This window comes from Pelodiscus sinensis, chromosome 3 (assembly GCF_052426305.1).
Source record: "Pelodiscus sinensis isolate ZL-2025 chromosome 3, ASM5242630v1, whole genome shotgun sequence".
Lineage (NCBI taxonomy): Eukaryota > Metazoa > Chordata > Testudines > Trionychidae > Pelodiscus > Pelodiscus sinensis.
The window spans coordinates 73,397,114-73,412,185 of NC_143054.1; the positions used below are offsets into that span (position 1 = coordinate 73,397,114).

A 15,072-nucleotide genomic window follows, 5' to 3' on the forward strand; every position below is an offset into this window, starting at 1 on the left:
AGTTCACATTACAAAATTTATTTTGGAGGTTATTTTTAATTGATATAATAAATATTCCTTATGTAACAAAAAGAAAACATGTTTCAATAAAATATGAGGGTTTTTCTTAAATGAGTCCTGCCTGCTAGCTTTGACACATGGGTCTAAATTTTATGGTTATTGCTTTGACATTAGAATTATGAGATTAGCTTGACTTGTAACTTCTGTTCACATTTTTTTTAAAATCTTACACAGAGTGATCTTTAACAAAACAGATTAATAGTGTGAATGGTTTTATGACTTTCTAAATCTCAAATATTTTCACAAAACCCTGTTTTCATAGTGCTGACCTCTAAGAAAAAATACATTTTCATTTTAAAAGATTGCTCTTCGTAATTATTATGGTCACTGATTCTGCTCCAAATATAATTACATTCCTCTGATTTATCCTGCCTTAACAACCAGACCTGACGTTTGAGATAAATAGTTTTTGGGTCACCAAGAGAAACATCTCCCCTAAACATTCCAAGAACATATATAAGAGCAGGAGTTCCTAAACTTTTTGACACGGGGACCAGAAAATCAATTCACGAGCTTTTGGAGGACCGGTAACATTCATTTGCATATTCATTAAGCAAATGATGAATCTTCAAATAAGTTGTTTCTGATCCTCTCAAAGCCCCCAGTGCCAGCTTTAGTAAAGCTTTTGATACGGTCACCCACAATATTCTTGCCAGAAAGTTAAGGGAATATGGATTGGAGAAATGGACTGTACGATGGATAGAAATCTGGCTAGACCAGGGTTTCCCAAACTTTTTACTTTAATTGGAACCCGTTTTTTTTCAGTACTGTTTTTTGCAGCCCAAAAATATAAACGCATATAAAAAAGAATAAAAAATGAATAACTGTTCAGTGTTTCACCCGGCTGCATCCTCCACCCAGGTCAGGCCAGGGCTTGGGGGACCCGGCGCCACATGGGTACTCCAGGAGGTGGGAGCAGGAGCAGATTGGGGGTAGGGTATTTGGCTACGAGGGAGGGTGCAAGGAGAGGTAGGGTTGCCAGGTGTCTGGTTTTATACTGGACAGCCTGGTATTTGAGGATTCTATCTGGGAAATAAATTGAGAAAATACCGGACATATAAAATGTCTGGTATTTTCTAATCAGGTAAGTTTTATTATAATTAGGTGTATCAATCCGTAGCCTCGAACTGCCTGCTGGTAGATGTGCTCACGTTGCGAGAGTGTGTCTACCAGCCAGGCAGTTTGCAATTACTCAAGGGAGGGTATGGCGGGGGGAGGGGGGCAAAATGGAATCCTCGCGGACAGATTCACTTGTGTGCCCGGGTCAGTTCTGCTTCCCGCTGGCCAATTCGCTCCACCTTCTCCTCCCCCCAACTTCTCCTCCCTATCTCCCCTGTCCAGCCCTGCTTCCGGCAGCCGGTTCCCCCTCACCCCCCACAATCTCCCCCTCCCAACCAGCCAATTCTCCCCCGCTTCTCCTCACGATCTCCCCTGGCCAGCCCCGTTTCCAGCAGCTGGTTCTCCCATCCTCCTCCTCCCAATCTCCCTTGGACAGCTGCCTCCCCATCCCCGCTGCCCCTAACCCTGCTTCCCGGAGGCCGGTTTTCCCCACCTCCTCCCAGCCTGCCCCACTCTCCTCCCAGCAGCCACACTGAGGCCTGGTATTTTTTTCCTGGCTGCGGCCCATAGTTTGGGAAATGCTGTATAAGAGCATATGTTATAAATGTGTCTCAAATGGACTATGCAAAAATGGTTAGAAACCCCCACTTTTTTTTTTTGTAAATTGAATGTATGAAATGTCCTGTTTTTGGCAGCTTACCCTGAAATGCAGGTTTATTCATACTAGCCATGCGAGGACAGTAATGCTGGCCAGGGAAGCCCTGAATGTGTACTTCCAATGGAACTGGACGTACAGATGGTCGGAAGTTGAACAGACCCATCTAAAGTGAAAATATAAGCATTTTTAGTTGAAGCTTCAAGTATTTTGGAAATATTACTGGCTGCTTATCTGAAGCACAGATATGTACAACCCTTTTTCAGAAATTTTCCACATACCTGATTAATATTTAGCCAGTCAGCAAGGTCTCTAGCATTCGCTAATGCTGTGGATAAACCAACTACTCTTACAGGCTTTTCTGTGTGAGATGAGATGAAGTTAGTTCGAGACACAATAACTTCCAGTACTGGGCCTCTCTCATCCCCTAAGAAATAAGAGAAATATGCATTAAAATTTAACATGACCATATATTTAGAATTCCATGCAGATCTAATGTGAGAACACTTTTTCAAAATTAGCCACAATTGTGATGAAAAATAATGCTTACCTAGCAGATGGATCTCATCTATGATGAGAATGGCAACTTTCTGAACATAGCTCCTGTTTTGCCAGCTTCTACTGACTCCATCCCACTTCTCTGGTGTAGTTACAATAAGGTCAGCTTGGGCAATAGCTTTCATATCAGGTGTCACATCTCCTGTCAATTCTACTACCCTGTAATTAAGTTAAATGGTCATTGCGACTGGATCCAACTCAATTTTTAAACCAATGAACCTTTCTAACCTTCTGGGGTAGGGTCTCCAAACATTAATCCAATTAATCCAAACATTTACCCATTAATTTGAAAGGGAGAGAAAGAAAAGTTTACATGGATGTTCAAAACTATTAATAACGTTGCAAGACAGAGACTGAAGCAAAAAAGATAATAAACGAATATTACTATGGATAGTACACTTAAGTCAAAACAGTCTTCTATGATCTATATGTTAAGATCTTATATATTTTCTAGTGGTGGAATATTGCCCTGTACAACTTGCCTAGCAGTGATGACTGTCAGAGAGGTTAGTTAGAAGCAACTGCTGCTCTCAATTGTTAGGTTCCATTAGGACTCTGCAACAAAGATAGTCAAGCTCAAACTCCCTGTTTTGATGGCTACCATTGGAAATGGAATGTATTTGTTTTTCTATTCCTGATCCAGTTTTGTTCCCCTCACCTTCTTTCCGAAATCTGCCACTTCCTTTGGTTTTCTGTTTTTTTGGCACTAATTTGGAGTTAATTCTTGTTGTTGGGGGTTAGCTTGCCTTTTCATTAACTTGACATCTATCCAATTTTTCAACACCAGCTTACTGATTTAGGTCAGGCTACCCTTGAGACAGATGGTTCTTTAGACTGAATGTTATCTTTTATTTTGATATTTTTATGGCAACTTCTTTGCCAATTCTACAGCCTAATTTTACACTTCCTAAATTTTGCTACATGGAATTTTTTGGCTACATGGAATTTTTATCTCCCCAAATCAATGTTATAGTCCCATAGATGGGACTAATTTCACATAGAAAAATATTCCTGGATATTAAAAATAAGCTTTCAAAATTGTCAGGATCATTAATTTATTCACAGTCATACCCCATTAAAACAAACCACAAAGAAATACAACAAAATAACTACCTTTTAGGAAGGGTGGATTCTGACATGCTTACACAAGGAACAGTACCTTCTTCAAGGAGTAGATCTATTTACAACCACTGAGGAGTGCATTACTATTCAGCCTGAGCAAGGATTGCGATATCTGGATATAAACAATCCACACTTGGAAGTTGTTGATAATTATGGGTACTTTTAGAAAGGACTAAAACTACTCAGATACTCTTTGTGTCAGCTGCAAAGGGCCCAATCCTGCCGATCCAAAGTATCCCAAATTCCTGATGAAGCCAATGTAAATATATGTACAAAAGTTTTTTTTTACAAAAATGGAGCTTAAAAGATATGTGAAAGGTCATATATGGACACTCTATAGACAGATTAAGCAATTTACGAGAACCAGTAAAAAATCTTTGAAGGAAAGATAATTCTGAACTGTAACTTCAAAAAGACCAAGATAATAAAGACGGAAATTGAACTTATTTGTTAGCTTGTCTGGTTGAACAAAACAAGAAAAATTAGCAATGTATTAAATGATCTTTCAGTTTTGTGTCACCTATTTTTTTCTATGCAGCGTGTGCTTGCTATGATACAGTCAAATTGTACCAATGCTCCACATAAAAAGTCTGAAAGATGAGAAGTATTTGTACAAATAGCAAGACACTATACATATTCAACTGGGTTTGTTCACACTTGCAGGACTGTTCTGGGAGAAACATACTTTTTACCAAGTTTTTCTTCAATCCTGACTTTCCAATCTTCAATTCTCTCTCGTACCAGTGCTTTTAAGGGAGCAATGTATACTGCCTGCAAACACAGACACAAAAGCAGAATTAACTAGAAAAAGCTGTGTAAAAATTTAATTTACAAAGAATAATTTCCTTTTAGACATCTAAGGACTTGAATTAACTTATTAAGTATAAATCATTAAGGCATAATAATTATTAAAATCACATTTAGTAACTTACAACAGGATCCTGATTAAGACAGACATTATACTTTAAAAATTCTTTTGTTCCTTGAGCCAATAATATTCATATAAATTAATGACTAAAAGAATAATTTATAAAACTGTAATGCTATCATTACACCTAAAAAGTAAACACATGAAATCATTATAAAATGAGTTTACATAAAGTACTATCATTTATTGCCAAGAACATAAAACCTGAAAACTAGGATTCTGAAATGCACCAATCCAAACAAAAATAATATAATATCTTGAATGGATTTTAATCTCTTTAATTGTATTACTAAAATTAAATAAAGATCATTATAAAATGTGCTACTTTTAAATAACATCACAAAACTTCCCTAGAGAAACACTTTGTATGCTGATGTATAATAGGATAGTTTTTATAATATTCATTTAAAGATTTAGGCTCAGGTTTTCTAAAGCATTAGCATACATCTGAACATGTAAAAACTAATACATATTTGGGATGTGAATGGGTAATACTGGCAGCCCTGAGGACTGGAGACTGCTCCAGCTGGACTAGAGTGGTCCCCTGCCTGGGACCCCACTTAAACAGTTAACCAGTTAAACCTAAAATTTCACTGGGTTAACTGATTAAATGGGATTTTACACTTTAGAATATCTGGCCTATAAATTTTGAAGACTGCTTTTTAAAGCAAAATTTCTTAATATTCCTTTAATATATACTTATTGTGGTACAAAGGTCCCATATGATAAATTATGGATGTACTTTAGTGTTCTATTTTATCAGTATTTTACTATTTTCTTGTATTCCACTTCAATTATTACCAACAAGTTAAAACACACTTAGGTTGAGATTTCCAAATCACATTTCAGTGGAGGTTTTGTGACTAAATCACATATTTAGAATAGGACTGGAAGAGACTCAAGAGGTTTTCTAGTCCAGTACCCTCTACTCAAGGCAGGACTAAATATTATCAAGACCATCCCTGACAGGTGTTTGTCTAACTTGCTCTTAAAAACTTACAGTGATGGATATTCTACAACCTCCATAGGCCCAGTATTCCAGTTCTTAACTAACTTGATAGATAGGAAGTTTTTCCTAAAATCCAACCTAAACCTAAATCCCTTGATGCAATTTAAGCCCATTACTTATTGTCCAATTCTTAGAGATTAAGAAAAACAATTTTTCTCCCTCTCCGTGACAACCTTTTATGAACTCAAAAACTATTATGTCTTCCCTTTATCTTCTTTTGTCTTTAAACATTTTTTTCCAGTTTTGCCTTATAGGGAATGTTTTCTGGATGTTTAATAATTTTTGTTGCTCTCTTCTGAGCTTTATACAATTTGTTCACATCTTTCCTGAAATGTAGTACCAAGAATTGGGCATAATGCTCATGCAGAGTAGAGCAGAAGAATTGCTTTTCAGGTGTTGCTTACAACATTCCTGCTAATACATTCTAAAATGATGGTGTGGGTGGTGGTGTGTGGTGGTGTGGGTTTTTTTTGCTTTTTTTTGTTTTGTTTTTTGTTTTTTTGCAAGAGTGTACTCTATGCAATTATCTAAATCATTGATGAAAATACTGAAAATAATTGAATAAAATACTGATCCCTGCAGGATCCCACTTGATACACCCTTCCACCTTGTTTCTGAATCACTGATAACTTTGTCTGGGAATACTTTTCTAATCAGCTATGCACCCCTTATATTAGCTCCAGCTTTAATCTCAATCAGAGAACCCAACTTTTCAATTTTGATGCTTTTGATGGTCAAGTGCACATCTGGCTGAACAATTTGGGACCTCCACCCTAGTTTATTCATGAACAATGAATTTCACATATAAAGCCAAGCACATCTGATTGTTGAGCATTTAGGCCAGGGTGGGCAATAATTTTTGGTGGGGGGGCCACTCCAAGATTTTGGAAAGTGGTCAAGGGCCACACTTTTCTGTGGAGGGGGTATAGGGTCTACGATGGAGGATGGGTACAGAATGGTGCAGGGATAAGGAACTGGTGTACAGGAGAAGGTGTGAGGTCTGAGAAGGAGTTTGAGTGAAGGAGGGGGTTATGATCTCGGTCAGGGAAATGGAATGCAGGGTCTGAAAGGGTGTTTGGGTGCAGGAGAGGATTCTGGACTGGGGAGGCATGGAGGAGGGGGGGTACAAGGTTTGGGAGGGAGTTTAAACCCGTGGCAGCTGTGTGCCTGAGGGTCCCGGCAGAGTGATCTATGGGCCAGATCCAGTGGCTTTGTGGGTCCGATCCTGCCCTCGAGCCATATTTTGCCCAGCCCTGATTTAGGCTCTCATAATCTAAGAAATAAGAACTGAAATTCAGGTTGAAAAGACAGAGAATCAGCTTGAATTACTGGCTTTCAAACTAATTTGTTGATATAAGGAGGAGATCTGGCCAGATATCCTGACTTGGAAGGACAAGGTAGTTTGGAAGCAAGACCTTGCTGATGGGAGGAATTAACAAGAAATTCATCACGGATGCAGAGAAGTCCCCAGAAAAAAGATCTCAATATGCATTTAAACTTAAGCATGGAAAATATGCTTGTTTATATAGCTGTGGTTTTTACTTTGGTTAAATATGTAACAGTTGAAACTAAAAGGATAAAGTACATGAATTAGTACCATTCAGTTTACATGTACTTTTGAACTTTAGCTAGGAAAGGTATTTTGCTGGCACTACTAATTTTTATAAAGTTTTGGATCGCTGAAAGAAGTGTACAGACACTGCAGATTTTTAATAAACATTTTACAAACCTTTGATGTGGGATACTTGTTGAAAATTCTGAAGATGGCTAACTCAGCAGCAACAGTTTTTCCAGAGCCTGTGGGGGCTCCAAGAAGAACATTACAGTCTGTATGATACAGCGTATGAAATATCTGCGTCTGGATAGGGTTGAAATGGGTGAATTTGTAGAGGGTTTCATACTCTCGATATCCCAGAGCTGTGATAGGCAAAGGCTGAAGATCCAGTAGTTCTAAAATAATGGAGTAATCATTTAGTACATGTCAAAATATGCAGCCTTGTAAAATACTTTATTATAGGACAAAACTAACAAGATGTTGATTAGGTATAAACTTATGTATTGAAGGGAAACAACTCAAATTTGAAGTCTTTTTTTGGTAATTTCTTATACTATAAAGGGCTCTAATTTAGGATCATATGGATCCCAGAAAGCAACAATGAAAACTGTTTTGCAGTTTGACATGTTTCCTCAAGGTACAACTGTTAAACATTGTGAGCTTTGAAGTGTGCAATTTACATAGATTCATCTGTACATCAAAAGCTTTTCTTTTTTTTAATACTTGAGTAGATCTAAAGCTACTATACCAATGAAAATATATGACAATTCTTATGAAGACAAAAGTAAGTGAAAATGATTTATAGAAGACATCACAGTCCCTAAATTCCAGTTATACGGAAAACAATTCTCTGCTTTTAAGACGCATAGTAAGGATCCTTTAGGGACAAGGATAACATATAAAATAATATGAATGAGGGATATATACATGTTTTACATATAGTTATTTAAAATGTCACAGAGATAGATAAGATATAAATACACAGAATCAAAGAAAATATCCCTTCAATACATAACTCTTGGAATATCCTGGGAGACATCTGCTATCCAAACAATTAGAGATTGTGGAATATGGAAGCTAATACATCTAGACAGATTGGATTTAAATTCCTACAAATTAATGAGACTTGTAATGATTCTGTTATGCAGATGCTTTCTTTGAAGTTTTTTTTGTGGTTGGAAATCTGTCTTTTCAGGTGCCCCACATTAAGGTATGCTATGAGAGTCATAAAATCTGCGTAGGCTGTGATGCCTAATATTCTTAACATGCTTTTCACTGATACCTTATGTCTGTTTTATCATTCCCACTAAATCTGTGATTTCTTGGGGTCTGTTGAGAGAAGAGAAGGTTTTCTGCCTAACAGGGCCTCTACGTACTTCACTGCTGAGTGGGAACCAGATGGGAATTGAAATCAATTACCATAAATCCTAAGGGCTCCATAACCGGTGATGTGTAAATATCTTACTATTTTTTCTAAATAGTAGTCAATGGTCAATTAGGTAAAAAGGTTACACATGCCTGTCCAGACAGTACAGTAGAACAATAGCTGAAAAATTCACAAAACACATGTGATTTTGTGTATGCCAAAGAAAAACACTGCACGGGAAGTGAAGTGAATACTTCTGAATGCTCCCAATTCACAGACATTTAAATGAGCCAAATGTGATTGTAGAGAAAGTGTTTTACAGTGATGTCAAACACATTGACTATATGAGGCATTCTAAGTATCCAGATTAAAAAAAAAAGGTATGTTTCTGTACCAAAAAACTTGACTCAGTCACTAATGCTGAGATTCAAATTGGATGCATGCTACACTCTGCTATAATATATAATTTTAGTGGAGCTGGTCAAAATATTTCCAATTTTCAATTAGATAGATTTTTTTTCTTAAAAATCCACCTATTTTATGTATTTATTTGGTTTTTAGAGTTCCTTTTTGGTAAAAAACATGCATAATTTTACAACCAGGTTAAATTTCCAGCTGCAAAGACTAGTGCTAAAAATATTTTAAGTCCCAAAGGCATTCTCTGAAAAAACATGATCAAGTCTACGTACGCTCAATTTGTTTGCACCTATGCTTTGCTTATGGGAACTAGGTTTTGATGAGGCTGAGAACAGAAAACCTACTTTCCAAGGCATATTCATATGCTTTCTATGCTCAAGAATAAATGCCTGGAAACTGGCTGGACTTCTGTTGTAAATAACTGAACTTCTTTGCTCAAGGTAACAAGATGATGAATCATTTCATTCATTTGCAAATATTGCCCTCCTCCCCTGAAGATCTCCTCAGAAATAAAGAATCTCTTAAGAGTCAGAAGAGACTTAAAGTTGTCCTTTTCATGACAAAACAGGATTGTTGCACATTTACCAATATTCTGTCAAGTCTAGTTTTCAGATCTCAAGCAATGGGAGTTCCATTGCTTTCTCTGGGTTATTACTCCACCGCCTGACAACTCTTGTCAGTAAATTTTTCCTGCTTTTTAATTTAATTTCAATATTAATAGCTAAATCCCTTTGTATAGCATCTCTGTATATAATTCTTTATTTCTTTGGTTTCTAAATTTGTCGGTAAGTAAAATATTATCTTGTTCCCCTGTAATCACTTCCTTGCCACATTTAATTTATTTACAGAGAAAATCTGACACCCTGACTCACAACAGTAACACTTTACTTTGTGAATACTTCTATATTTTTTCAATTGGATGACTCACACAGGTGCTATTCAATATGCCTTTCCAGTTTTGGAATTTATGGGGCAAGACTAAGAGACAGATTCTCAGTTTTATCAAGTAGTACCTTATTTGATAAGCATTCCCATCTTTTCCAGAAAAGTTATTACTGATGTAAGTAAAAGACCTCAATATTGATGCAAAAAAGGGTTAAAAACTATTAATTTCTTTTGATGTTCTCTATGTCGTTACTGAATATTAAGAAATAATGAGAAGTATGTTCTAGCGAAGATGCCTGAAAACATAACAATACACATAATCTTTAGCTGATTATGTGACAAATGTTCAAGCTAATCAAAGAAATCCTAGGAAGCTTTTGTGTCCCAGGGATAAGCCAATGTAAGGAAGATTATCCCTCCTTAGACATAAAACCATGCTTATTACTCCAAAGAGTTTTTTAAAAGATTTATTTTAAGCTTTACTTCGCTTTAAATTTATACTATTTTATTTTTGACATATTTAAAAGATGCATTGTCCAAAAGCACAAATTTCAATAGCCAAAAAAGTTAATAAAACCATTGTAACAAATAGATTGTAATTCTAAGGAGCTCTGGGCCAAGGACAAACCCCCTCAATGAGTCATATCTAAACTAGGATTTCTCTTTTGGTATACAGTACCAGTTAGGTAAAAATGTAATCTTTATCTAAAGAAAAAAAACCATGTAAAACATTCATGTTTTAGGATTAGACCCAGTTGTGAAAAAGGAATGTAGAATTGTGTTATCAGAGCAATAAATCTAAAGGGTGGGATTTTTCATCATTCCAAGAAAATGTCTAAGTAAACACACACAAAGAAGTCTAGAAATATTGTTGCTGAAATTAATTCTATAAGTACTCTAAAACTTCATTCAAGAAAAGCCTATGAGAAAAGCATGTGCAGCTGGAAATATTTTAATTCTTTTGTTTGTTTATTAAGTGTTGAAATGGCAAACATCTTTGTGAAGTGCATTCTTCCAAATACGTTAGCTAATACAAAGCTCCTAATATCATTGCTATGTAAATCTAGTGCCCTTGATAAACTAATTACTAAAATGATATGTTATTTAAGTATATTTATATTTGTGGGAAACTAATTAAGTACTGTCAGTGATCAAGAAATTCACACAACCCAACTAAAGTAGACAAGATTAATCTTTCTTAAAACTATTATGTAGAATCAATAACTTCTAAAGACGGTCTTTAAGAATGATTTAGTTTTAAAAGACTTTTTAAAAAGTGAAAATGTGTATGTAAAAAATATAGGTATTTAGACTTTTTCAAAACAGAACTTCATTTCCTGCTGAATGCTAGTAAAATTGAAGGAATACAGGCAGTCCCCGGGTTACGTACAAGATAGGGACTGTAGGTTTGTTCTTAAGTTGAATTTGTATGTAAGTCGGAACTGGTACATATTGTAGGGGAAACTCTAGCCAAACATTTCTCCAGAGCTCAGTTTTATTCTCCCACACCTCACTTCCCTCAGTCCTTTATTCTCAAGCTGAGGTGTCTGCTGAGAAAAGCCGCTCTGCGTCTTCCTGGTCTGCTGTGGGGGGGCGCTAGCTTCGCGTCTCCCTGGTCTGCTGGGGGGAAGCAGCTAGTGCGGGGTTGCCTCACCCCGTTTGTAAGTAGGGATCCGATGTAAGTCGGATCCATGTAACCCGGGGACTGCCTGTATTACAGAAAAGGTATTGAATAAAAAGAAAAGAACTTTAAGAGGCTATCTGGGGATTTTCCCACTAGTAATACAAAGGCAATCAGAAATGCTGTATATTTGCATGTTCATAAGCTGAAGGTGTCATCTAAGCCAATCTTCAACAGCATGTCAATAAAAAAGATAGCAAATAGCTTTGTGTTCTCACATATGTATTGTGTTACTGTTTACCTTTCCTTCCTGGCTATTAAATAGCCATAGTTAATAATTGTGAGTGAGTTTTACGTCAATCATGGAGTCACCCAAAGTGTACAAAAAACCCAATTGTAGCTAAAACAATAGGAGTCTCTTACTTCCGATTCAGGAGTATGAAACAATTACAGGTTGGACCTCCCTGATCCGGCACTCTCAGGGCCTGAATGGTCCTGGATGAGGGATTTTACAGGACCATGGGAGGTTATATCTGGCCCCCTGCTACTGGCTCCTCCCAGATCTGGACCAGCCGCCAGTCTCCTGGCCAGCTTCCCCCACATCTCCCCACTGCCAGCTCTGTTGCCCTGCTAGTCCCTCCCCGCCCTTCCTTGCTAAGTGTGCACATGACCTCAGCTTGACTCAGGTCGCAAAAGTCTTCTGGATGTATTTCAGAGTTCCTTGGGACAACTTCCTTAGACCTTTCTATACTGACTATATGCCGGTACAGTCTATTGCAGTCTATTCCAAATAGAAGTCACATCTCCCATTGCTAACAGCAGCAGCTGTGAGCAGCGTTAATCCATTTTCTGCTGAACACTGCTCTGCAAGCACATTATTGAAAACCCTGCAGGCTCTCTGATAGAGACCAAACAGAATACATTTTTTGCAAAGAGGGTTTGTTGACTGGGGTAGCACATGCAGCCCAGAGAGGGTGGGCCAGGAGCAAGAGCCAAAGAGAAGGAGGCCAGGAACAAGAGCCGAAGAGGGGAGCAGGGACAAAGTGAAAAAAACAAACAAAAAATAAAAAAAACCTTCATTCAACAGCCAGTTTCAAAAATTAAGAAATTGCAAAATTTCATTTTCATAGTTTGACAACCCTGGAGACTGATGTCCTGTTATCTTCTGAACAGGTGCATGGGGCCATTTTCCTTCCAGTATGAAACAGACTAGCAGTGGAGAGTCAGATCCTCAGATTAGATGATAGGTCACTATCCAACTATACAGCCTTTTCAACTTGCAGTCATTCTATTGAATCAGCCACCAAAGGTGCTATTTTAGGTACTCACTCACTCTTGGGCACTCAAATCCCATCAATCACACTGTCACAGTCAGGAAATAGGATGGGCACTAGAGTTTTCCCACAGTGCAACTACATTTGTAGTGTCAACACGGGAGCAAGATGCTGGGCGGTCTGGAAGAGGGTTATTTTGATTTGAAAATCTGTGCATCATGGATGCCACAGCACTAGGTTTAAGAAGTAAAAAAAATCCTCAGTCTACTATTAAAATGCAATGTAGATACTCATATCCAGAGCTCCCTGACATGGGTCAGCTGACTTGAGCCCAGCTAACTTGAGACTTACAGTGCTATGTAGACATACTCTAAATTCCTTTTAGTAATACTTCTTTTCAACCTTTTCTTTCCCACCGTTTTAAATTAATCTTCCTTGGCAATATTAATCTTCCATTTTTACAAAATAAATCACTTATGCTTATAATCAAGTCCCTGTCCTTTCTGGGTTTGCAATTACATCCACTTTAGTATGACACATTCACTAAAGCACCGTGTGGTCCTCTTCCTGATATCTGGCTATATACTTTGTCTATGCTTGTGACAGCATGTAGGAGATGTGGAGCGCACAAAGCATCAAAAAGCAGGCTGGTGCCCACAGTGTTGTGTGTAACTATATGACAGTGGAGACAGGCTGTGGCAACTCCCTGCACTAGCGAAAGGCTGTGGTACTGAGGACCTTCCAGAGCTGGAGTCTGGCTATAGGAAGGCCACTACACTGTAGATGTAGTACTGTAGATGTGATAATTACTGCTTGGACATGTAGACAAACCTGTATGGAAATATACATCAACAGAATAATGATAATCTTCTGATAATGATGAAATATTTCAAAGATCTACTGTGCAAAATGAGCACAAGAAAAATTGAAAAATACCCAATACTACACGAAAGTACTACAGAATGTTTGTTAAGCATGGTAAGAAAGTTTGAGATATAGATAATGGTTTTAAATGGTGAGTAATAAAACAGAAGAACTGACAAGCTAGTATTTAAAGGAGCAGCAGTTCAGCTTCATAGTCAAGGAGAAACGGAACTGTTGGCTGAGTGAGCAGGTGGCTCTATAAATAATCCTGGAGAAATGCATAGTATGTGAAATGAAATTAGTTTATAAAGTAGTTTAGCATAAACAGCTCTCCTCTGCCAAATGTTAGAGAAATGAGGATTCAGAAAGGATACTTCACTTTAGAGAAATTTTAAAAACATCACATTATAATTTGGCATATGGAAAATACATATATACATATGGAAAATATAATCTCAATTTAAGAAAAATGAGAATGCACAATCTAACTTATTTTATATAATACAATGATACTTCTCCAGCTCTAGATGTTGATCCTAGAATCACTAACAAGCAGGACTATTTTAAGAAGAATTAAACATCATGCTATTAAAGACAAACATATTTAATTTTAGTGATAGGCTTTTTAAGTGCCCTTCTACACACACTTTTGTCAGTAAAACCAAAAGAGTTGGATCTCTATTATTGTATTAAAATAATTTAAATATGTATTATCAAGGCAAATCTTTAAGGAACCAAAACAATAAGGTTTCTTATAACTTTACCTGTGTGAGGTGGATGTCTTTCTGGAAGAATCAGATGCTGAAAATTGATGATACAAACAGCCTCTGCTCCTAACCATCTATCAGATACAGCTCGAATGTAATATTGGGAAGGCAAAGGTTCAAAAATAGGGATTGTGAAAACCAGCTGCTGAGTTTCTTTAGAAATGACCTAATGTAAAGAATAGAGATTCATTTTGAACAGCTAAAACAGCTTGTCACTCTCTCACAAGCACAGGCAACACAAGCAAATAAAGTATATGCACAATATGAAGTTCAATATGTTCATGCATGTGTGGTAGACAGCATAGATAAGGTAAATGACCCCTCCCTTCTCAACTTCAGAAGATTCTGCTTCCATTAGCTACAAAACGGGCAAGATAAGCTCTTGGTCATTCAGTGCTTTATTTATATGTTGGGATGGAACCACAGTGAGTACAGGCAGTCCCCGAGTTACGCGGATCCGACTTATGTCGGATCCGCAGTTACGAACGGGGCCCTCCCTCTCCCTGGTCTCCAGCAGACCAGGGAGAGGAAGCAAAGCAGAGCAAAGCCGCGGAGCACACGGGCAGCTGACAGCCCAGACGCGTCTGGGCTGCCCTGCTGCCCCCGTGCTCCGCGGCTTTGCTCCGGACGCCTGTGGTACAGCAGCTGGGGCGCTGCTGGTTGGTCCCGTAGTGCCGCTCTGGGCGCTAATGGACCAACCCGGCAGCACCCCAGCTGCTCTGCCCCAGGCATCCTGATTCAGCCACTGCTGGTCAGTTTCAGCAGCGGCTGAATCAGGACGCCTGGGGCAGAGCAGCTTGAGTGCTGCGAGGAGCGGCGGCGCAACTGGACCAACCCAGAAGCACCCCAGCTGCTCTGCCCCAGGCGTCCCCAAGTCAGCCGCTGCTGAAACTGACCAGTGGCTGACTACCGGAAGCGCCTGCCCCGAACTT

At 38.1% G+C, this 15,072-nt stretch overlaps 1 protein-coding gene across 2 annotated transcripts in view; it reads right to left on the bottom strand.

Moving 5' to 3' along the window:
* ASCC3 (activating signal cointegrator 1 complex subunit 3) overlaps window positions 1-15,072 on the bottom strand; it is a 410,940-nt gene that overhangs the window by 98,246 nt on the left and 297,622 nt on the right. For both annotated transcript variants that reach the window (XM_006118439.3, XM_075923934.2), the window contains exons 24-29: window positions 14,138-14,306; window positions 7,121-7,341; window positions 4,140-4,225; window positions 2,325-2,491; window positions 2,056-2,201; window positions 1,820-1,940 (exon numbers count right to left, since the gene is read on the bottom strand). In XM_006118439.3, the coding sequence (XP_006118501.3) occupies window positions 1,820-1,940; window positions 2,056-2,201; window positions 2,325-2,491; window positions 4,140-4,225; window positions 7,121-7,341; window positions 14,138-14,306 (910 nt within the window). The remainder of the gene's footprint in view (window positions 1-1,819; window positions 1,941-2,055; window positions 2,202-2,324; window positions 2,492-4,139; window positions 4,226-7,120; window positions 7,342-14,137; window positions 14,307-15,072) is intronic.